The sequence below is a fragment of the Oenanthe melanoleuca genome, chromosome 2 (assembly GCF_029582105.1).
Source record: "Oenanthe melanoleuca isolate GR-GAL-2019-014 chromosome 2, OMel1.0, whole genome shotgun sequence".
Taxonomy (NCBI): domain Eukaryota; kingdom Metazoa; phylum Chordata; class Aves; order Passeriformes; family Muscicapidae; genus Oenanthe; species Oenanthe melanoleuca.
This window is the reverse complement of record NC_079335.1, coordinates 65,046,650-65,070,332: the sequence shown is the minus strand read 5'-3', so window position 1 is coordinate 65,070,332 and position 23,683 is coordinate 65,046,650. Positions and strand designations below refer to the sequence as shown.

At 37.9% G+C, this 23,683-nt stretch overlaps 1 protein-coding gene across 2 annotated transcripts in view; it reads right to left on the bottom strand.

Moving 5' to 3' along the window:
* GALNT1 (polypeptide N-acetylgalactosaminyltransferase 1) overlaps positions 1-23,683 on the bottom strand; it is an 82,567-nt gene that overhangs the window by 38,063 nt on the left and 20,821 nt on the right. The window contains exons 2-3 of one of the 2 annotated variants that reach the window (XM_056484655.1): positions 20,220-20,394; positions 4,736-4,964 (exon numbers count right to left, since the gene is read on the bottom strand). In XM_056484655.1, coding sequence (XP_056340630.1) covers positions 4,736-4,874 — 139 coding nt within the window. In that variant the 5' untranslated portion in view covers positions 4,875-4,964; positions 20,220-20,394. The remainder of the gene's footprint in view (positions 1-4,735; positions 4,965-20,219; positions 20,395-23,683) is intronic. The other variant, XM_056484656.1, reaches the window with a different exon arrangement.

Here is a 23,683-nt window from a genome sequence, read left to right as displayed (position 1 = left end):
TAAGTCAGTTAAACTGAATAATCAGCCAGAAGCTCATCTCTCACATTTGCAGATCTTCCTGTTAAGATGAGAGTTTAGCACTTCCGTGACTTGGATACTGGTGTACAAATTCCATAAATTCACCAGTTGAATTTTTAAATGTCATTAATAAATACATACTGCTGGATTACACATTTTACCTCAGTACCCCATTCTCCTTGCAGAAAAATCTAGCAACAGCTAACTAGATCCAGATATTTTGTGCAACTCACTTAATGCAGACAGTCAAGCCAGGTGCAGGCAGGGCAATGACTTTTCAGGAAAAGTTAACCATCTTCCCTCAAGTTTCTGAGAACTGTCTTCTCTTGGGGTTTTTTATGGTTATCTGTTTTCCCACAGAAGTGTGTAATTCTCACATAAACACAAACCAACAACGTTCTCCCAAAATGACTAACAATTCAAACCACAGTGCTCTTTTGTCAGTTAAATTAAAAAAAAATTTCCTTTGAAGGACCATATGGACTATTGGACTGATGGCATTGTTCTAACAAACAGAAATTTAATTTATAGCTAAACTAAAAAGAACTAAATGAATGACTGAATCACCACCTGATTAAATAAGAAATCTAGTAATGCATTTCCAGATATTTCTTATTTGTATCGGTAAACCATTAGTTTCAAAGAAGACTTGATCTCTTCCAGATCTTCATTAAAAAAAAAAAAAAAATCAGGAACTCTTTATGTCTGTAGACTACAAATTTATTTTACCAGCAATATGCCTGATGAAAACCAGATACTTCAATATCTAAGACCATCTAAAGCAGGAAAAAGGGGTGGATTCTTCTGGTGAGATGTCTTTAATGCAAACTGACCAATGCAAAGTCCAGTCACCTTTGGAGGCATCACCATAATTACAAGAAAGCTGCTTGGACAGGTAAAAGTTCAGAGCAGTTCTGTCTCTTACACACACATCAACCTTAATAGAACAAGACTGATTTAAGACAAATGGTTCAGATTTTCAATAATTAAATCTTGAAATTGTGCAATTTTCTTCTTGGGATTTTTTCATGCAGGTGAGATTCCATCTTTATCAGAGCTCAAAATTCAGAATGCAAGGTCTTGATTGACAATTGACAAAAATGGCTAGTCCTAGTTTTACTTTGTCATTGCTCCAGGAAAAGTGTAAATAGCAAGGAGCTATTACATGACTCTTGCAATTCACCAGTCCTAGTTCTGAAAGATTCCCCAGTGCCCAGGGCTTCTAATCATTACAGAAGGGGAATGCACCTAGATGTAGTGGAAAAAATAAAAAGAAAAAAAAAGGAAGGGGATATATCTGAAAGTTGTTTAGAAACCACATCAAGTGCCAAATCAGACCTTTAAAAAGCCCATAACTGGGGGTAAGGAATTACTCATTTCATCTTCATTTAAGTCAAGACCTTAGAGATGACATACAGGGTTCTTAGAAACACGACAGATACACACAAAAAAAATCCCCAAAGCTTTATTACTTTATTAGTAAAACCACAGTACTACCTAGGCATATTTTGTTTACAATAATGGTCCCTAATTGAACACTCTCTTTAAGTCTAGAACTTATTTATTTACAATTATTAAGTAAGCTCTATTCCAGGCTGTGAAATTTAAATTGTAATGCCAATCCCCATATGAAAACAATAATGCTCAAGTAACTATCCTATGAATTTTAGATTTGGAAAAAAAATACTACACAGCATGGATGATGCTTACTAAGGTTAAGTGATTTTCTTTCCACTTCATAGCAACATTTAAACTTACAGCAACAGCCTTCCATAGACAACAATTAATTGCTCTTTGTGAATTTTACTGAGTAATCATCAGGAATTACAAAAAGGGAACCACCACCCAGAAGATGTGGCAACAGGAAGAACACATGTGACATTTTGGATAAGGGGTGTGCACCATCCACATCAGAGTAGGTGAGGCAATCTCAGAGCTGAGCCCTGGGACAGAGCTGCTTCCCCCAGTTTTCTCCCAGCCCCTCTGGGGTGGTCATGGCAGGGAGAAGAAAGAGCAGCAATATCAGCCAGCACAAGCACAGGCTCCCCCACAGCTGATGGGTTTTGAGCAATTTTAAAATATTACAGAAGTATAACTAAAATCCAATATTAGATACATACCCTGAAGTTACTGATTTAAGATGACAGTATCTTATGCCATCAATACCAAGGAGAAAGATTTTTCCCAAAGGCAATTTTGGTTATGGCTCTTGCCTAATTCTATAAAAAGAAAATCCTTCCATTTTCTGTATTAAAGATCTATGGAAAGCATCCTTCTAAATTCATGAAAGCCCCAACTGTCCAAAGTTGTCCTCAAATTCCTTTTGCTCCTGCTGAAATAGCTAAAGGCTGATTTTTCCAATTAGACAAGTAAAACCTAAAATAAATATAAAATCTTCAGTAAAATTCACTCCTATGTTGAGTAAGTTCATTAAATGCCATGGAATTCTTCCATGAATTGCAAAGAGAAGCTATATACCAGAGTGACATGGACAAGAGGCTATTAAATTCAGAACATTAGCATAATTTATGCTGAATCAAGAAAACTAATTCAATTATGGAAATTAAAAGCAGAGAAAAAGTGAAGCGAAAAAGCAGATTTTGATAAAAGCTTCACAGACAAAACAGCCTCAATGTTATCTGAGAAGAGTTCAGGCACTCTGAGCAGGAGTAAATCCACTACAGATTGCAAGTCAGTAAACTACTGGAACAAGTAAAAATATCTATGATCAGGCATGCAGCTGGGTTAAAAGGAAATGTCACAGGGTCAACCAAGGTTTCTAGCAGACCTATTCCTGCACATACCTTACTACAAATCAGCTGTTTAAAAACAAACAAACAAACAAACAAACAAGAAAATGTGCTATATACAAGGTTTTGTTTGCATGGTTTTTAACTTGTTTGTTTACCAGCCAACTATGAGATATTAAAAATATATCCAGAATTTTAACACACAGGTTTGGGTAAAGGTCAGAATGAAGATTGTACTCAACTAAGTAAAATTAGTGTTGCACAGGGAAAGTCATAATACTAATCTATCAAAATGGAAGACTTTCCCTCACCTGAAGGTTCCCCCAAATGACTTCATGTGTAAAGTCATCTGAAATTTCAACATTATCAATATATCACACTAAGTTGATAGATATTGACTTCACCTCCTGTTTGCTGGCATAAGTTATCTGCTTTATGGGAAGCCAGAAAGTAGATCTAATCCTACATAACAACACATCAGTCATTGTCTTACCATATAAGAATTTCCAAACTTCTGGGGAAAAAAAGAAAAAAAGTACAAAGACAGTATGTAGAAGACATTCTTTTGACATGAGCCTAATTAATTTTCTTGCCACTTTCCTTTCTGCTTATTGAACAAGAAACCCAAAAAACGCAATGCAAGCAATTGAAAATTTAAGTTAGTTCTGCAAAATTCAGGTGGATTAGAACCCCTGTAAAATGTTCACATGCAGTTGTGAAAACAGCAGTCCAGAGGTGCTGAGCACAAAAATTCTACATTCTACACAGTGCTCTCTGTGGAGATTTATTGGCTTGTTTTCATCACTGGGAAAGAAAACAAGTAAACCAAATCTGACATTTCCTAAATATCTCCCCAGTGTTATTTTGTAACAGAGCAACATTATTCTTACAATACTTCTGAAAATTTCCCAGGAAGGCTGAGGTTCATACCCAATGTCAACAGGTAAAAAAGTTTTCCTGATGGAAAGCAATAACCTTGAGTGCAGTTCACTGATTGGACTTCACAATTATCATCACTGAATAGTGTCCAATGCCAGCAGTGAAACACAGACACAGCCTTTTCAGTGGGAGAGACACCAAACTACAAAATCAGATGTTTCACAAACAAGCTGGAGGCGGCAGCTGCCTGCAGTTCTAAATGCACATGCTGAGACATTGCAGGGATGAGAAATCTCCCTGCACCAATTCTTCCTCCCATGTGACCAACTATGCTGAATTCCTAAAAATAAAGTTGGCAACATCAATAGTAGTGCTGTCAAAAAAACCCAAAACAAAACAATCCCACACTCAGCTCATCTAATTGGTATTCAAAGACTAAGATGGCAATAACAAAACTGAAAGCTTCTCTGAAAACCTTTAGTACTGAATAATACAGCACTCACTTAAAAGTTATGTACACAAGAATGTGCTCCTATTTGTCACTTTTACATCCAAGTTCATTCTATTATCATAAACCTCATTACAATATTTACTGTGCCTTATTGCTATAGTCTTTGTCCAAATTTTGGATTCAGTGGGTTGTGGAGAAGGGGGTGTTTTTCAATTTGGTTAGTTGAAGTCTTTTTTTGCAGGGGCAGGCAGACAAGTAAGCTTAGCTACTGGCTTGGTTTACTAGCAGGCCTAATTAAGTTAATAATGCCTTTGCTTTCACACTCATGGAAATTTAAAAAATGCTTTAGACTGCATTAACATGGCTTACACTGCTGAACTTCTTGTTGCATAGTTTTTTAGGGTTATTTCATACACATTAGTGCTTAAAATTCTTCATCATAAGTATTTTAAGTATGCCACATACACCTCAGGCAACATGGTCATTCCCTAGTCATTCAAAGAAACACAAAACATTCTGTGGACACCTAAATGCTGACACAATGCTACATTGTTGAGGAAAAAAATATCTCAAAACTTTAAAAGTAGTGCAATTTTAAAGGAGCATAATTTAAAGAATACTCAAGCAGGAAACTTACCATCTCCAGCTGGCAGGCCTCGTTCCTTTTTCTCATCACATTTATTGCATTCACTGAAGTACAGCAATAGAAACATATCCAGAAGAACCCAAACCAAAGAGGTGGCAAGGACCACCTTGCAATATGCAAATTTTTTCATGGCACTTTAAGTCAAATACAAAAATAAAAAAGTATAAATAAAAATATCAATAGCTTTTTTTAGTCCAGTTTGAGAGACGACGTTCTATATCTGGAAAAAAAAAAAAAAAAAAAGAAAGAAAAAGAAGTCACAAAATTTACCTTAGGACAAAATGCTACAAGAAATTTTAACTCCATTTTAAAGGTAACAATTCAGTTACCTTATGATGTTTGCAAGAAAATGAATGCTCTATGCACTTCAGTGAAATAAGGGAACGGGGTCAATTATAGCAGCATTATTCCAGTCCTTTATTATGTTAACATTCATCACCTGAAACGTTAAAATGAGTGACCAAAACAGAGTCCTCTGCTGAACCACTGGAAAAGAAGGTGGCTCATGACACTAGAAGAAACTGGATCCTCTGGAAGCCAGGACAACCTAAATGAATGAAAACCAGGAATCTTGAGAAGTAGGGTGTCCATCTCTACTGTGTGAATTCCATGGCTAATATTTCTCATGCTTCTCCCATGTAGCACACACTGACATTCTGGGTCCATCACTAGGAATGCTGGCTACAAATGCAGGATTTTGCACAGGGACTAATGGCATATTACACATTCATCACACAGACAAAGGCTTTACTTTCAGCAAACCAAAAATAAAAACTCTTTTGGTAAAATTAAACAGTAGGCAAGGCTAACAAAGTACCCATAAGCCACCATGACAATTTAATAGGTATTCAAAGCTTAAGCTAGCAATTCTGACATTTAAACTGCCTTTACCAGCTTAATGTTTTATTATAGAGCAAACCTTTATACATTTTTCAGTGTGTACACATTACAATTTTAGAATGCCAACCTTTGAAACTCTCCTTTGCCCTACTCAAATTACAGATTTCATTACAAAGACTGCATATTTCCACAACTGGTAGGGCAGAATCAAGAACAGCTTTGAGCTTCCTCATGCTAAAAAATATGGAGGGGTTTAATTTTTAATTATTTTTTAACTACCACTGACATATTTCAAGTCAATGTACTCCTGAAATGTTTACCAGTGGGAACACCATACTAGTCAAAACCAGAATTGTAGACACTCTTCACACAAAAAATGAAGGGAATAAAATAAGGAGACTTCAAAGACGTGCTAGGATTCTACAAATTACATACACTAAGTTTTACTTGCATGCTTTCAGTGAAAACTGAGGAATTTATTAAAAGGAGAACTTTAATCACAAGCCTTTGTGCTGGTTTGAACTGAGGTAGAGTTAATTTCCTTCACAGCAATCAGTAGAAGTCATGTTTTGGACTTGTGCTGGAAACAGCATTGATAATTCAGGGATGTTTTTGTCACTGCTGATCAGGGCTTACACACAGTTGAGGCTTTTTCTGCTCTTCATCCCACCCCCCCACTGAGGAGGCTGGGAGAGGACACAGCAGGGACAGCTGATCTCAACTGACACAAAAGTCAGTTGGACTCATATAAAGTCATTTGGAATCATATAAAGCTCAGCATATAAAGCTCAGGTAAGAAAAAAGAAGGAGGGGATGTTTGGAGTGATGGCTTTTGTCTTTCCAAGTAATCATTGCATGTGATGGAGCCCTGCTTTCCTGGGGATAGCTGAACATCTGCTTGTCCATGGGAAATGGTGAATTAACTCCTAGTTTTGTTTTATTTGTTTGTGCAGCTTTTGCTTTAGCTCCACTCATTTTTCATTTTCATTCCTCCCATTCTCTCCTCCATCCCATTGGGGTGGTGGGGAGTGAGTGAGTGGCTGCTGCATGGGGCTTGGATGCCAGCTGGGGTTAAAGCACATCACCTGTGACTATGCAAAAACCTCATTAAAAGCCTGCATCACTAAGACTGCACTTCCTTTAGTATTGCATTGCCATAATTTGACCCCTGCCTCCCCCCACCCTTCTAAGGGAAAATACCATGACACCCTTTTTCTAAATACAGCTTATTTTTTCTTTGCACCCCTTTACACTGAAGTCATACAGATTTGGATGGCAAAGCAACACAGGACCCTGTGGCCTTCCACTTGCACAAAGCTTCCTGCATAGGTGCACATCAAATGCCAAGAATGAATTTTGTTTGGGATCCCAGCTTGCATCTCTATAGTTTTGGTGTACAGGGATGACTGCAAAAAATTAGGAACTGTATTAGGAAGTATCTGTAACTAACAGCTTGATTATAAAATAACAGATTAAATGATCACAATGAAACATTAAGTGACATACATTATGAAAAAATCTCAGGGGCTGTTTGGTTGGGGGTTTTTTGGTTGGTTTTTGTTGGTCTTTTTTTTTTTTTAAATAGACTGGAGGATAGACCTGAACTCTGGATCCTGAGAGTTGTACTATGAAGTTCTGCAAAATCAGCAGCAGCAGTGAAAGAAAAATAAATCTGTTACAGACTACTATATAGAAAACAGAAACCAAACCATCCCTATTCCATTACACAGTATCTGCTTTCTCATCTTGAGTGCTGTGTCAACATCCAGTCTTGTCGTTTCAAAAAGGATATAGAGGGATTAGAAGGAACAACTGAGAAGTGCAAAAGAATGAATACAGCAAAGAACAGCTTCATTATAAGATAAAAGCAGCATTTTTCCTGGCTGGAAATGATGTAACCTAAATCAAGTGGCAGGTCTATAAAATCAAAAGCTGTATGGAGATGGTAAATAGAGATCGACTGTTGCCTTTTACTCCTTCTTCTTGTATTGGCAGAAATCAAGCAAATTTAGCAGCAAAAGGTTAAAAGTCAGAAAAGGAATGCATTCCCTACAGTGTGTACCCATCCAGGGGAGCTGCCTGCCACCATACCTGCCTGTGCTGCAAGTCTCTTCATCAGCTATTAAACACCAAGTCCTTATCCCTACTTTGGGCAGTCCCTGACTGTGAGCTTCAAGTCACTGCATTCCAGGAGAATACAGCAAGGAAGTATCATTCCAGTTTCCCCTGTTCTCTGCCCTAGATATGCATATCAACCACTGGCAGAAACAAATACTGTATACAGACAAAATTTCTCTGACATAGTGCATGACTGCCCTTAAACTCTTCATACAATCGGTTTCTTTTGGTCCAGACTGGGACACCATAGAAATGATTTGGCAAAGAATCAAGTCACACTTTCAGCACTCTGCTTGTACTTGAAGAACACAAATGCTAATAAAATACTTGTTTTGAAAGAAAACTAGCAATTATTTTAACTTCACACTTCTTTAAGTTCAGACTTGTGAGACATCACAGGCTGTAAAACAGCATAAAACACACAGGAGCACAGTGCTTTGGGGTCCTCAAATTAGCAAGACACCAGGAGAACCACAAACTAGACCGACGTTCATAAAAATACCGACTATTTCATTCTATTTAGAATCCATGGCCTGGCAGTACATCTAACAAAAGAAAATTCCTTTGTCAGTGTAGTGAAATGTCAAAAAGACAGTTTATGAACCCTTTGACTCCTTTGAGGGTTCGGGGAAGTGATGAAAAGACAGCGATGTGAAAGTTCAACACGCAGTTTTCCATCGATAAGGCCCTTCCCTGTACCTTTAGATGAAGGCTCTCATTCCCTTGGGCAGCCTAGCATCTCCTAAATTACACTGCATTTTTACCCTGCTTCTATGACAGCACACCCTCTGTCTCCTTCTCCAGCACAGCAGGGAAGCAGAGGGGCTCAGAAACTCAAAGGAAGCAACAGCTCTTAGCATTCCAGAGCCTTGACCCAGAGCTCTGGGAAGAGGCTCTGCCATCCAGGGCTTGGGCTGTGTGCTTGGTTCCTCCCTCTGCTGCTGGAGAGGTGATGGTGGCCTCAACCACAGGAGGAACACTCTTCCTGAGTGCTGCTTTCTCAGTGGAAGAGGCTATGGAGCAAAGGGAGCAAGGACAAACAGCAGGTGGATGCATCTCGACTGAGACCTTGGAGTGCCACCAGTCTGAGCCCCACGATGCAAAAACAGAAGAGACAGCAAAGCACTGCACTCAAAGGATAAGTGGATAGAGACTCCCAAGACAGGGGCTGAGAAAGACAAATCCAGGAAATTAGCAACTTGTGGCAACAGAAGGAAAGCCTGAGGATGTGCCCTTCCAGAACAATGATACTGCCTGGGATGCTGCTGGAAGACTGATGGATGTGCCAGAGTTACATTTCCTGAGCATGTGAGGATCTTCTCAGATAATCCAGGAGTACAAATTGGTACAAAGCAAAAGCAGCAACAAGAATGGCACCTTAAGGATTAAAAAAATAAAAAATAAAAAATAACAATAAAAAATAGGCTGAGAACAATGCTGACCCAGTGCTTGCCACGACAAAGGCTAAGATACCCAGAGCCTTTTCCATCTCCTTTGTTATTGGAACCTAGTGGCAGAGTCTGCAAGAGTGAAACTTCACATGCAGGACACACAGCCTGGGTCAGGGATCTATTAAACCACTTGGACAGGTGCAATTTCATGGTACCAGAAAGGTGGCATCTGAGAGTGCTGAAGGAACAGGCTGATCTTACTGCAGGGCCACTCTCTGTCGTCTGTGAAAGGTCTGAAATGGTGATCCAGAGCTTCCCAGTCCTCAAGATTAAGAAAAAAGTTATCCTCTTTTTATCCTCCAGAATCTGGAGAATCATCTGCTAAGTTAGTCTCACTTCAATCCTTGCAAAGATTATGTAAGAAATCTTACATACAAACACACAAAACCCCAAAAACCCAAATCAAAAAACAAACAGCAAAATAAAGCAAACTCAAACCTAACCAGATCAGCACAACACAAAAACCAAAAAGGATACACCAAAGCCATACCATAGTTGAACAATTTGGCAGCTCACTTCAAGGTGAGCACTGGTTTGGCAAACAAGGGAAAAGCAGTGAATGGTTTTTGTGTTTAATGTCAACAGGGACTGTGACAGTCTTCCAGAGTACTTTTTCAGAGCTTAATGAGATTTAATCTAAAGAAGTGGGCTACCAGGGGGGTGGACTGCTAGCTGGACCACCAGGCTTTATGGGTTCTGACCAGCCATACAAAGTCCAGCTGACAGACAACCACTGGTGGCAGCTGTCTGAGGCCAAAACTGGAGCTGGTACTTGTCTTTACTCAGAAACTGAGGGATAGGATTGAAAATAGGCTCAGCAAGGCTGCTGGTGACACCCAGCTGAGCTGGAGCATGCAGACAATACCCTGAAACAACATGCAGGAATGGGTCTGGGTGGCCAGTTCAAGGGAGATCCAAAAGCTAGAAAAGCAGGCAGGTTAAAACCTCAACAATTCAGTAACTAAAAAGTTCAAATTCCTGTTCTTAAAGGTCAGGTTGAATGAGGCCCTGAGCAACTTGATCGAGCTGATGGCATCCCTGCCTATAGCAGGGGCTTGGAATTAGAATACAACTTTTGAAGGTCCTTCCAACCCAAACCATCTTAATATTCTACTATTATCATTTATATAGGCTGGGTATCACCATGCTAGGAAGGAAGAAACCTTTGGAGCTCAAGAGCAAATTCAAAATGAATCAGCAGTGTGTTCTTATGGTAAAGAAAGTCAACTGCATCTATAAACCAGCCTAGCAACCACAGAAATAATGCCACAAATGCATAGACTTAATAATTGCATTTACCTACAGAGAAATGTAATAGAATTGAAGATTTTTGCAATATCAAGTATTTTTCATCCCTTCAAAACACTGGATTATAGATTACAAAACCCTTATACTGTGGAAGAAATAAGGGTATTAAAAACACCTTGGAAATGGTAGGAACAAAGGCTGTACTTTATCAAGAATAAAGTGAAAAGAGGAAAAATGGGTACATTCAAGTCTTGTTACTTCTGAAGGTCAAGTGAATTTTTCTTCCCTGTGACAAAATCTGTGATACATCTGACACCATAGGAAAAGGTCATCTTTAAAATTGCTGCTCACATAAAGAGCATTGTTTCACTTAACAACCTCTTTTACAAACACAGTTGGCATGGGAAAGAAAATTCACTCTTTTTCAGTACAGCATACAAACAGTCAGTCATTTTTATCTTTGGATCAACTTTATCTCTGTTTATACCAGTGATCAGTCTTCAATATGACTTTGTAGCAGACTTGACAAAGGAATTCATTGCCATTATTCAGCTAAATCAGGATTCTACACTGGATGCAGCACGTAACCAGACAAAGCTGATGTAAAGTTTGTTTTCCAGAATTTCAGTTATGAATAAACAGAAGCTGGCACAAAATAAGGGCTCATCAAAATCCTGACACAACATTTGCTATGTTTAAGCTATTAATATCAATTTAAACCAAATAGAAAATTATTAACTCAATAGCATCTAAGGAAAGATTGATGGCCTACACAAAACTGAATTTTCAGCTTCTCAGTCTACTTAGCAATGAGGGAGAAAAACTGGCATATTGTATGGTAACATAAGGCATGTATATGGATTTTTGAGCAAACATCTAAAAATTAAGCCAATTCAAATTGTTGTGAGTGATGTCTACAAGTCTCTATATCTGAACTATTAATGAGGCCAATCCCATTGGTTACATCCATATTTGAAAAGAGAAGTGATGCCAACACAACAGTCAGGTTTCAGAACTACAGGGCTGATGTGGTTTGGTTTTCTTTTTGACTTGCCCATGCTCTAAATTGGTTCTAGTGCTTATTTGCAGAAAGTTCATTACCATCAGAACATCAGTAAACAGGTCAGTTTGAGGATAAACAAAGCACTACTTTTCAATGCCATGAAAGCAAGAGATAAAAAGCTGTTTAAATTAGGTCAGCCCATCACCTGTGGAAAAGAGGTTATTCTTCATTTTTTTTCCCAGTAACACAAAGTAATTTCTACAGGCAAAATAATACTAAAGAGTTTGAGGAAGCCAGTACTCTTCTTCTCAGAAGTTAATGTAAGAGAAGAATATTTCATGGAGCTATGCTCATTTGATGGATTTTGAAAGGTTTTAGTATTCATCTGCTCAGTACAATTCAGCAAGTAAGTTCTAAGGAGGTGATGAGAGAAAGCAGATCATACTAGTCTGAACAGTATGAAAACAATTCATTAAAAGCAAACCTGCACTTCAGAAAAATCTGAGAAATGTAGGTCAGTAAAATAAATGTCTATTCTTGCTCCATGTAGGAAGACTACACTTTTAACTCAGAAACAATTTTTAAATTCCTAAGTCAGTTTTTTAATTGATCATTTGAACAAAGATATCAATTATATTTCTAACAATGGTGGGTCTTGGAATAAAGGCAGAATAACAAACAGAGAAGTAGATGGCTACAGTTGACAAACAAGGATGAACTTCATACAGAAAGGCAGAACCTATTGGTTCATACCTCCTTTACTACAAATTAACAGAATGCATCATTATACTTACAAAAGTAAAAGCTCTTGTGAGGTTAAAATCTCTCATCACATAGAAAAGCAATACCAAAAATGGAACAACAGTTATGCACTCCAACTACAACTGTCAAAGTGTTTACAGCTGTGTTTACAGCTATTTGACTGTGTACCTGAACCTCTGATTCTCTCTGGAATCACAGAATCATCAAATACTTTGGGTTGCAGGGGACTTCCTCACCCAAGTAGTCTTTACTTAACCTGTTAACTTTTATGATTAGATCTAAATATTTCTACATAGTAAAGAAATAACATTTCTTAATTGGAAAAAAAAATGGTTTTAAAAAGTTTGCTTTTAAAACAAATTATTTCAGTTAATGCAAAAAAGTTAATTGAATATACAATGCTATTTTGGTACTTATAGTTTTCAGAAATAACTATATTCATTGAACTTCTGAAAACAGTTTATAATTTCGCAAATCAGTGCTTAATGGTTTCTCAAATGAGTTTGGAAACATGCCAAATTCCTCAATACAGCATTTTGGAGAATGGAACAAAAGATTATTTACACAATTGCTCAAATGAAAGCCTTTGACATCACCTAATTTACACGTTTTCCTAGCTATAGTCAGACCTCTTTGGATTGACTTTAAGAAAACCCTGTCTTGCTTGCAGGAAGAAACTGCAGTGGGCAAGATTTCAAAGGACCAGATGAACAATATTTTAATCAAATAATAAAAGTTCAAACCAATTCAATGCACAGACTTTGGATTTACATTCTTTTTTTCACAGCAATTTTTGCTATGCAAAAACGGAATAAATTGATCCAGAAGGGAGATGAAATATTCCCTATCAGAATATCACTATAAATATTGAAAAGAGCTCAAGGGGATAGCTAAAATTTGGAAATTAAGAACACAATAAAAGTACAAAGACTACTGCTGTCATGTAACCAGCTGAGATTCACTAGATGTCTATTCTATGACTTTCAAGTAGATTTCAAATGTCTGATGCAACAACTTCATTTCTCTGTTGTTCTACAGGTTGAATAAAAATTATCTAAAACCAGACATCTCATTCAAGGATTCTTCACACATTCCCATTCCCTCAAATGCTCTAAAATTTAAAATATACTTCCATTATGTCCAGTGAGAAATCAGAATACATTACTTAATACTGCCAATCCTGTAAAAAAAAAAAAAAAAGAACTATAAATATTTTTACAGAACTGCTTCAAATATTTGGAGTACATCATCAGCCCAGGTTAACTGCAACACATAAGAAAATGAATACACAGATAAATAACACCCTGAAGCAAAGAGAAGTAGGTGTTTGCATGGGCATTAAGTTATTGGCTATTAAAGCCCTGGCAAGTAAGTTCAAATCACTACTATTCAAATCTTTTCCCTCTTAGACTGAACAGCAGAATTGCCTCTTGTGACAGGTGCAGAATAGGCAATCCTTTTTGGAAAGCAGATTTATAAGCCAAAAGACAGTTATTTCTTTTCCTGAAACAACTGCAGTCTTAAATTGGGTTACTGACACCTCAGATGTTGACAGAGAGCAAACATTCCTCTTCCAAGCCATAGCTACTCTGCACACACTCTGGGAGGGCTACTGAGGGTGCTTGACTTAGAGAAACAGCCAGCTGGGAATACAGGCAGTATTTTCATCACTGAGTATCAGAGGCAGCATGAAGACAATGAGCAATTCATGAGTGAAAAGCTTTTGTTGTTAACAGCAGCAAGAGGTGATTTAAACACTGAGCTCATAAACTCTTGACATGCAATAATTAACGGCTGAAGATGCATCAGAAAGACCTATTTGAGCCTTCTGCTACCCTTCACAGCAGCCTAGAAGGCTGAAGTGGACAAGAACCACTGGAATAGTTTTTCTTTTTGGAAGATTTACAGATGGTGACCCAGCACTTAGCTTTTCCAGCACAGCAACACTCCTGCCGATCAGCATCCCAGAGCTATAAACTGACTCCAGTTTAATAACTCCCTGAAGAGCTGTGTTAGCTGGTCTTTGAACCCCAACACCACAGGACTTTTAGAGAAAAATTGAGGTCACATCAACACAGGTGCTCTAGGTGAGGACCTGCATTTCCTCAAGAAAAACAATTTGTCATGCGAGGTACAGACTGTGCAAGTTTACCATTACTCAGAAGAAACAGCTTAAAACTAAGTAATTTTAGGCTCCCTATTGGATCTAAATGGTATTTTAAGAAATTAAAAGGTGAACTACCAAAATCTATATTGCAGTGGAGTAGTGTCAGAGCAGCAGAGACCAGGCTATTAGTACACTATTAGCTGTCTGCAAGGGACAGCTATAAACACCTCCACATGTCCTCCACATGTTTTAGGTACTCAGTCTTGTGACAGGATGCAACACAGCATGAAGCCAAAAGCAGCATCACAGGGCCTTGCAAGGCATAGGCTGCCTAAGAAACATAGCATGCAAGCAGTCAAGAATTTCTAATAGTCAAGAACCCACACATTTCCAAAATCTATTTTAAATAACTTGGCAGGTGCCAGATGAGCTGTAAGTAGAACAGGTTACCTGATAGGGCTTCTTTTAAAGTTAAAATTCTTTCTGTAAAAAATTTCATATTGTGAGAAAGCGTCTTTAAGAAATCATATGCACTAGATTAGACTATGTGGAAGTAAAACCACAGTAAGCTGTTTCATATTCTCAATGCTCATATTTTCCATCTTCCTTTACAATGTTTCTGCAGGGTTCAGAAAATCAAATTATCTTCCAAAATCATTTTAAAGTTCTGCATTCAAATGTCTAACAGCAAACTCAGAATTTACCAGATGAGACTGAGCTAAAATGGATACTATCCTTATCAATAGGTCACTCTTCAAACAAATGTGTCAAATAATAGAATTTTCTGCAGATTATACTCTTCAGTCTGCACATGTCAACACTCAAAAATGTCAGGCAGCATTTGCTTTTGAAGTATTTTGAGGAAATAAGCAAATTCTTCTTGAAAACAGCAATGAACACAGACAAAAGAATTTCAAATTTACTCTCTATTCTGCTATTAAGTTAGAAGAGAAGAAAACTAGAAACTCAGGTGTCAGTATGAAAGAATTACAAACTTCAAGGAGAAATCTTTCACTACTTGAAGGTCAGGTGAATTCACCATCACAAAACTAGCTACATATTTTTCATAGACAAAAGCCTATGCAGGCTCTGAACAACCCAGTGAAAAAATCTTATACAAGACATCCTTGACACCTTCCTTGTAGGTTGTAAGAAATTATTACATCTTTCAAGCTAAGACTCAATGTTCAAAAACATTAAATCGCCATAAAGCTTCTGATTATTTTTTAGGTATGTATCAAAGACACAAGCTAGAGTGGAATAAAATTGTTCATTAATTCTTCAAACACTTTTAGAGATGGCAGAAAATTACATAGGCAAATGGCCATCATTAAGGATGAATCACTAATGGGCAATAATTTGATTTAAAGAAAAGTAGAGTCAACTAACTAGAGAAAAAAATATTATATAAGAGACTTCTGGAAACATTGGGTAAATTGCAGTCAATAGATTAAATCATCCTTATGTGAGTAAGTGCAGAAACATCTAATCCTGAAAACTTTCTACTAGAGATTAAAAATCCAGCAGGGAAAATTGAAGAAATACCTAATGACTTTGAGAAACATTTTTTCTCTGCCTTCACAATATGTGGAAAATATCCAAAATAGTGTTTTAGAAGAAAAGCTTTGAAAAAAGCACAGGTAAAGAAAAATTCATCATACATGCTGGGGCTATAGGGTTTTTATCATAGAGAAGCTGGCTGAATTCTGCCCAGAGTAACAGCAGAACTTGATAAAAATCAAATACAGGTAGATACCAAGTTTAAAACTGCTGAAAGGATAACACATGTGACTATTGTCACTAAGACTTGAAGAACTGGGATATATCATTTGAAAACATACTGGTGACAATCACCTAACTCACAGTGGGCTCTACTATTGCAAGAAAATGAAGAATGATATTGCAATTAGAATGAAAAATGGCAAAGAATTGTAACAAGTTCTACATCCCATTCCTTTAAAAGTGCCACTGCAGATAGTTTAAAATAAAAATCAAAAAAGTACCACACCTCATCATGTCTAGGGAAACACCCAAATTCTAATCAAAATAAGTCAGCAGTTTTTTGCAGGGCTAAACAGTTTTTGAAATATAGAGAAAAGATTAGATCTCCATTCACAAAGTCTAGCAACAAAAAAAACCTCAAAAACAAAACAAAAAAACCACACACACAAAAAATAAACCCAAAACAAAATATGCATATTTATCTTTCTCTAGAAAGAAAATATCAGATACAGAGAAAAAAAGAAAATTTTGGGATACATGAAATTTTTGCAATGTTTCTCCTAAAAACCCATGCTCCTTTGTTTTAGATCTCTAGGGAAATAAAAAGTCTACCTAGAGAGCAAAAAGGTTGTATTTCTAGAGAAAGGCCATACAGCTTTTAAGCATACACTCCCCAATGAGCCTGCTCTCACATCACAAAGCTGTGTGCTCAGCAGGTAACTTCTGCTGCTAACAACTGTTCTGTCCTTAATTAATGCACACACTATTGCACTGAAGATTCCTCACATCCATCCCTTCCTTTCTCCCTTAGACTCACTTGGTTTGGATGCAGTTTTTCTTAATTCTGTCTTTTCAGAGATCACTGACAACACAAATTTGAGAAATTTCCCATATTTCAACTTCATTGAAAAATATAAAAATTTACATTCAAGTTCACATTTGGTCAAAAGTAGCATGAGGGAAAAGATAAATCGAGTTCTACAGAAACAAAAGTCTTATTTTGTTAACAGCCTCAAAAATCTGCACTTTTTTAAAAAAAGAAGAAACTCACCATGCTTTGAGAGTTTATTTATGGGAGGAAAATGCTAGAAAAACAAAAATCAATAAAACTTTAGAATATTTTTCACTTAGACCATGGAAATTATTTCAACAAGGTCATTTTCAAAACAAAATGCGACATTGTTCTGTACTAAATACTTTTCAAATGTTGCTGAAATTTATTTCTTAAATAATTCTTTTTGTTTCTTAAGTATTCCTTAGAAAGAAAAATGGTAGATTCACCCAGACATTAAATTTCAAGACTATACTCTTAAAGCTAGTGATTCCAAAACATGTTTTTCATCTGGCCTAACTTGTAAATTTTCATCCTAGTTTGACAAATTCAAATAAAATAGCCATATCAAGATGTAGAAAATGCATCAGTAAGGTAAAAAAGCAAATAATTTTGATTTGTTGCACTGTACATCAGTCCAGAGAAATCTGAAGAGTGTGATATGCAATCTAAGGCAGAAAGATTCTTTTGTGGAAGAGTTCACTTGTTTCCCCAGTTATATATAAGTGTGATGAATAACAATTTTCAGCATGGTTACATGGGGAAAACAATCAGCAGAACATTCAGTATTGCAGGTATGCATCAGACTTCTGTGAATTGCTCAGATTTCTTCAAATACTTTCATGCTTTTTACTTTGCTTTTTTTTTTCCCCAGAAACTGTCAGGCACTTCATGAAAAAACAGCTAGTGTATTTAATTTGACATCAAATGATTTTTGAAGATATAAAACTTGAACCTTTTTACAATTCAAAATTAATTCCTGACTAGAAGCCAAGAGACAAACAGGTCACCATAAAAAACGTCAATCTGTCAGAAAATATTAAAGAAAGGAGTATGATGGAACTGTTTTGAAAATTCAACTGTATATTAATTGAAAATCACTGAATTTGAGAAATAAAATCACTGTCAATATTTAAATTAAATCATCTTTTTAAAAATGATTTTTAGAACATTTTCCAAAATTCTGTTCTCCAAGACATTTAAAATTACTCTTCAATATCTTTTCTGAAAGATTTTCATCTTCTCTGAAAGCTCTGAAAGAATCTTTACAAGAAGAGAGGGTAGACATTAGAAGCCATGGTTCAAGATCTATCAGCACACTATTACTGTGTAAGTAGCTGCTACTCCAACATGCCAGCCTTCTGCTCTGCCAGCAAATATCTACACAGCAATAAAGAAACAATCAGAGAACTGACACAACCAAAAAATAATCAAGAACAATTGTGTTTATTTAGCCACATCAGTCTCTCAGTGCAGACTCAGACCAATCAGGTATTCTCCCCAAATGAAGTTATTTCTACTCAAATCTGTGATCTCATTAAAGTCAACATTAGTCAGCAACCACAAAAGAGGTGATTGGGCTACCATGAAAAAAAGCAGTGAACCACTTGAGTGGCCAAAAGTATGAAAAAAAATGCTTTACTTTTCTTTCTAACCCTAGATTTTTTTCTTAGCAGCCTCTACTACTAAAGAGTATTAGGCAGCAATTTTGGATATGCTTTTTCCTCTCCTCTGATACTGATACTTGTTCCAATTACACCTTTCGAGGACTGAGTTTAAGACTACATGTTAGATCTTCTGACATTGACTGGAAAAGGACTCACTCAAACATGAAACACACTTTTCCCACTTTACCATGCTGAACCTGAACTTCAGAATTGGACCCAAAATGTCATTCAGAACTCAGTCTGTGAAAACTAATCTGTGAAAACTGCCAATAGGACTCAGGAAAGAAAAAAATTGGGATGAAAAATTAGCACAAAAGGTCAATAGCAATTATTCCAAGTACAGTTAAACTTTTCTGCCAAAGGAAATGGACCTGTCATACCACATCTTTGCCTGTCCATCCCATTCAACTTTGGTTCTCCATCTTGCTTCAATCAAGCTTAAAAAAAGCGTAGGAGATGCACGCACAGTGGAGGCTTCAAGAATACTCAGTTGTTTAACACCTCACTGCACAGCCAATGACTGCACAGTGGTAGTTTAATAAATCAACTTTTTATGTCTGACAAGGATGCTTTAAGGGTACTGTGTTTGGTGTAAACACAGAATAAAAGTCAGGCTTTCTTAGGTCATCTGGATGGAAAGTTGATCTGAATTCCAGTTCACTGGAGTAAATAACTCTTTTCAAGATATACTGAGAGGGTAAAGGTGAATTTAGGAAAACTAATAATAAGGTCCTTAATCCCCTTGGATACTATACTTCCCAATACTCAGAGAGAACCACAGTAACAGTTTAATTAGGTCTGCACTAGTATCTAAAGGGATTCTTACGGATATTTGTTTAATAGCTGCAGAAAACTGAACTGGTCCAACAGGATGCTGAAGGAACAGTAAAATATGGAATATGCATGCAGAGTATTGACCCTGGCTGGATTCCAGGTGCCCACCAAAGTCACTGTCCCATCCCTCTTCAGCTGGACAAGGGAAAGAAAATATAACAAAGGGTTTGTGGGTCAAGAAAAGGGCAGGGAGAAATCTCTCACCATCACAGGCAAAACTCAAGACTCAAGACAGGGAAACCAAGCTCAGATTATTACCAATAAAATCAGAGTAGGATGAGAAATAAAACCAAATGTTTAAAAAATTTTCCTCCCACCTTCCCAGGCTCAACTTTACTCCCAGTTTTCTCAACATTCTCCTCCCCCTAGCAGCACAGGGGAACAGGGAATGAGGGTTACACTCAGTTCATCACATCCTGGCTCTGCCTCTCCTTCCTCCACAGAGGGAAGATTACTCACACTCCTCCCCTGCTCCCACAGGAAGCAGCCCTTGACAAACTTCTCCAACCTGAGTCCTTCCCATGAGAAGCCATGAGTCCTTGACGAGCTGCTGCAGCATGGGTCCCTTCCATAGGGTGCAGTCCTTCAGGAACAGCTGGTCTAGCATGGGTTCCCTACACAGTACCCCAGAGACTCTACCTCTGGCCAGGGGCAGGCTCCTCTGGGGGATGGCTGGCACTGGTTCCACTGGAACTGGACACAGGGGAAGTCTCCAGCAGCTTCCCAGAGCAGACACCTCTATAACCAAGTCACCAGCAAACCTTTCCACACAAACCCAGCACAGTCCAGTGACAAAGCACACCCGCAGTCATTAAGTGATCCCTTTGCTCTGAAACGCGCCCAAAGCAGGCAGACCTGACCAAAGCAGCCTGGAACACACTTTGTACTCACCTCTTCTGCAGGTTTACAGCCATCTGGATGGTCCACTAGCACTGGTGGCAGAATCCTGACACATTGCTGCAGAGCACCTGTGGCAGGAACCATAAAGCAGCAGACTGGCCTAGGCCATTCCAACATGCACGGAGAAGTGAAAGAGGGATTCCACCAGCAAGGTCTCAAGGCTGTCCTAGAGGAAAAACAGAAATCCAGATAAGTTCCTAGCTCAGTTCTGGCAGAGCTTGAGGTGGAAGGGGAGGAAAGTTTCCCATATAAGATTTCAAAATCTAAAATCCCATGCAAGAGAGAAAGAGTCAAAGACTGTTTCTAAAAAGAGGCAGTGAACTGTGCTTGTGAGGAAAACAACATATGCAGGGAAGAGTGGAGAGGTGGAACAAGTCATCAACATTTTTTAGCCTTCCAGATGATATGATTTAAGTGGGAGGACTGCCTGTCCTCCCAAATAAGTTGTTATCTATTTTTGAGTTCTATATATGTCGTCCTCTATCCAATCATGAATACTTAGCACAACAAACTATGAATTGTTCTCAAAAAGGCAAGAAAACAGCCTCCTCAAAAAACAGCACACATTCACATGAGCAGCTCCCCAGATGATCACTCTCTTGGACTAAATCTTCCTATACATATTCTAGTTTATAGACGTAGGGGGTTTTACATTCTTTCATCTCTCACCCACAAGTTAAACATTAGCATTTATAATGACAGCTTTTGCAAAAAAAGGTGTTATTACAAGTAACAGACTTGCCACTTAAGAAGCAACGTCTTTTCACTTCTAGAAAAAAAAAGTGACACCTGAAAAATGATGCCTGAGCCTTTCCAAGCCTTATTCGTTAGAACTTTAGCAGTACTGAATGAATTCCTTCAAATCTCTGCCTTTGCCCAGTTAATACAGCAATGTCTGAAGGAAATTCTAAGCTGCTGAAAAGTAAAGAATGTGTCTTAACATTCAAGAGGGATTTGTTCAATTTTTAATGCAATTGAAATTTGTCTACACTTAGGCAATATTTGCCATAAATATTCAAGCTTGTATCTTGCACTTGCCCTACTATATCTACTAAGTTACTCAAGTTTCTAGCTCTGCCTGTTTAAACTGTTACCTCTAGGTATCTGTAAAAACTGATTAAAAACTTTGTACAAGGGAGAAAAAAAAATATGCTGATAGCATGGTAACATGACAGTATGGTTGGCAGTGATAGAAAATGTGTTTGTCAATAATAATAATTATTAATTATTACCCCAATACTGAAGCGAGTAAAATAAGTCTAATACTTGGCAGTTTCCCTTTTTTTTCATACCAAAACAGAAGGGGAAAATGTCTTGGCTTAAAGTCTGATTATTAATAGAAACTGGCTAAAGATCTCAAAATTATACCAATTTTCACTAAATCTGAAAAAATAAGGAAGTTTCAAAGGGCCAGAAAAATATGATTCATGCTACATCCAGCAGGAAACCTAACATAAGTCATGTTTGTTCTGAACATGTTAATTTAAGAGATTATGACAATTCTGAAGAGACCCAACCTCCTTTATCAAACCAAATTAGCTGTTGCCTTCAAGAGGTCAAAAAGATTTCCATTATATATCTGACAAGGCTCTACAAACTCCACTGTAACATGCAATACAAACAAAAAAAAAAAAAAAAAAGATGAGTGTTGCTTATGTTAAATTAGCCTTTTGTGTAGCATTTCACTAAAACTCTGGTGCCTTACAGAGGTGGGTGAAGAACACATTTTTACCAATAGGGAAACAGGTCTGTTATTGGCCAAGTGGCTGGCAAATCTGGGAGCAAATTTCCTTCTGTCTGCTCTAAAGTTTAACAGAAGTATCTCTCTCTATATCTGTCTGGTTAGATGAAGATCCCTCCTGTAGTGATTTTGCCTACTTATATATTTCTTCAAAGGATTCTAAGATTCAGGCTCTTTGTTCAGTGCTGTCCAGACACTGACTAGAAACAGTCCTTATAAAACACAAAACAAAAGCCAAACAATGAGAGGAGGACACACAGGGAATGGCTCGTACTGCCATTAGTAAGCAAGGCACAGCTACCAAGGGCAGATGTTCACTTATTTGTAGTGAGCTTCCACACACTTAAAAGCTTATGATTTCCCTTGATCTCTTCTTTGGGTTACAAAAATGCCAATTCAATCATTCCTTCTGCACATAGCACCTTTCCTAAATCATCAGTCATTACTCTCCTGAGGCAAATTAAGTGTGCCTATATCTTTCTTGAAGTACAATGGTCAAAACAGATACAGTATTTGAATTTCACAACACAGAACAAAGCAAAAGGTTCAACTCCATGTCCTCCAGATTACACCACCAATTAGTCATGCCAATACATACACACACCTCTTCTTTCTCAACCATACTGCATGTCAGCTCTCATTTTATAATCCATGGTGAGGAATGGGGTGGAAGGAGGAATTTAACAGATGTTCTTCATTTTATTTTGACCTAAATATAATGCATTCCACTTACTGCTCTAAATCAAATCCTATTCTCCCAGGCTACCTTTCCAACATTTAAGATTTTTCTGAATTGCCACCCCACCTTTGTGTAGCTGCACTTATTCCCAAACACATCTTGTCTTTAGATTACATACCCATATACTAATTACCAGTATGAACAAGAACAGTTAGCTGAAACAATTATACAAAATCCCATAAAATATGCTTTCCTTGCTCAAAAAGAACTAGTGAAAAAACCTTTGGCTACTGTTAACCTAATGAGTTTACACACATCCTAAAATAGGTTTTTAAACTAGGCCATATTTCCTTAGCTTGCTCTGTAACAGTATCACAAGTGGCTTTCTGCAGTCCACAAGCTTCCTGTTATAGAGGATATTACATTGCCTTCATTATGCATTTCTGATCTTCACAGAATCATAGAATGGTTTGGATTGGAAGGAACCTTAGAGATATCCAGGCAGGGACACCTTCCACCAGATCAGGTTGCTGAAAGCCCCATCCAATCTGCCCTTGAGTACTTCCAGGGATTGGGCATCCATAATATCTCTGGGCAACCTGTTCTCATGCCTCAACACCCTCACAATAAACTCATTTTTATATCTAACCTGTATCTACTCTCTTTCAGTTTAAAGCCATTACCCACTGTCCTGTAATTATCTGTCCTTGTAAAAAGTCCCTCCTCAGCTCTCTTTTAGCTCCCTTTAGGTACAGGAAGGTCTAAGGTCTCCCTGGAGCCCTCTGTCCTCCAGGCAGAACGGCCCCAAATCTCCCAGCCTGTCTGCACAGGAGACATGCTCCAGCCCTGTGACCATCCTGGTGTCCCTCCAGCAGGTGCACATGCTGTCTGTGCTGGGACCCCAGAGCTGGACACTGCACTGCAGGTGGGTCTCACCAGGGCAGAGCAGAGCAGAGGGGCAGGATCCCCCATCCCCCTGCCCTGCTGCCCATGCTGCTTTGGATGCAGCCCAGGGCATGGTCATCCTTCTGGGCT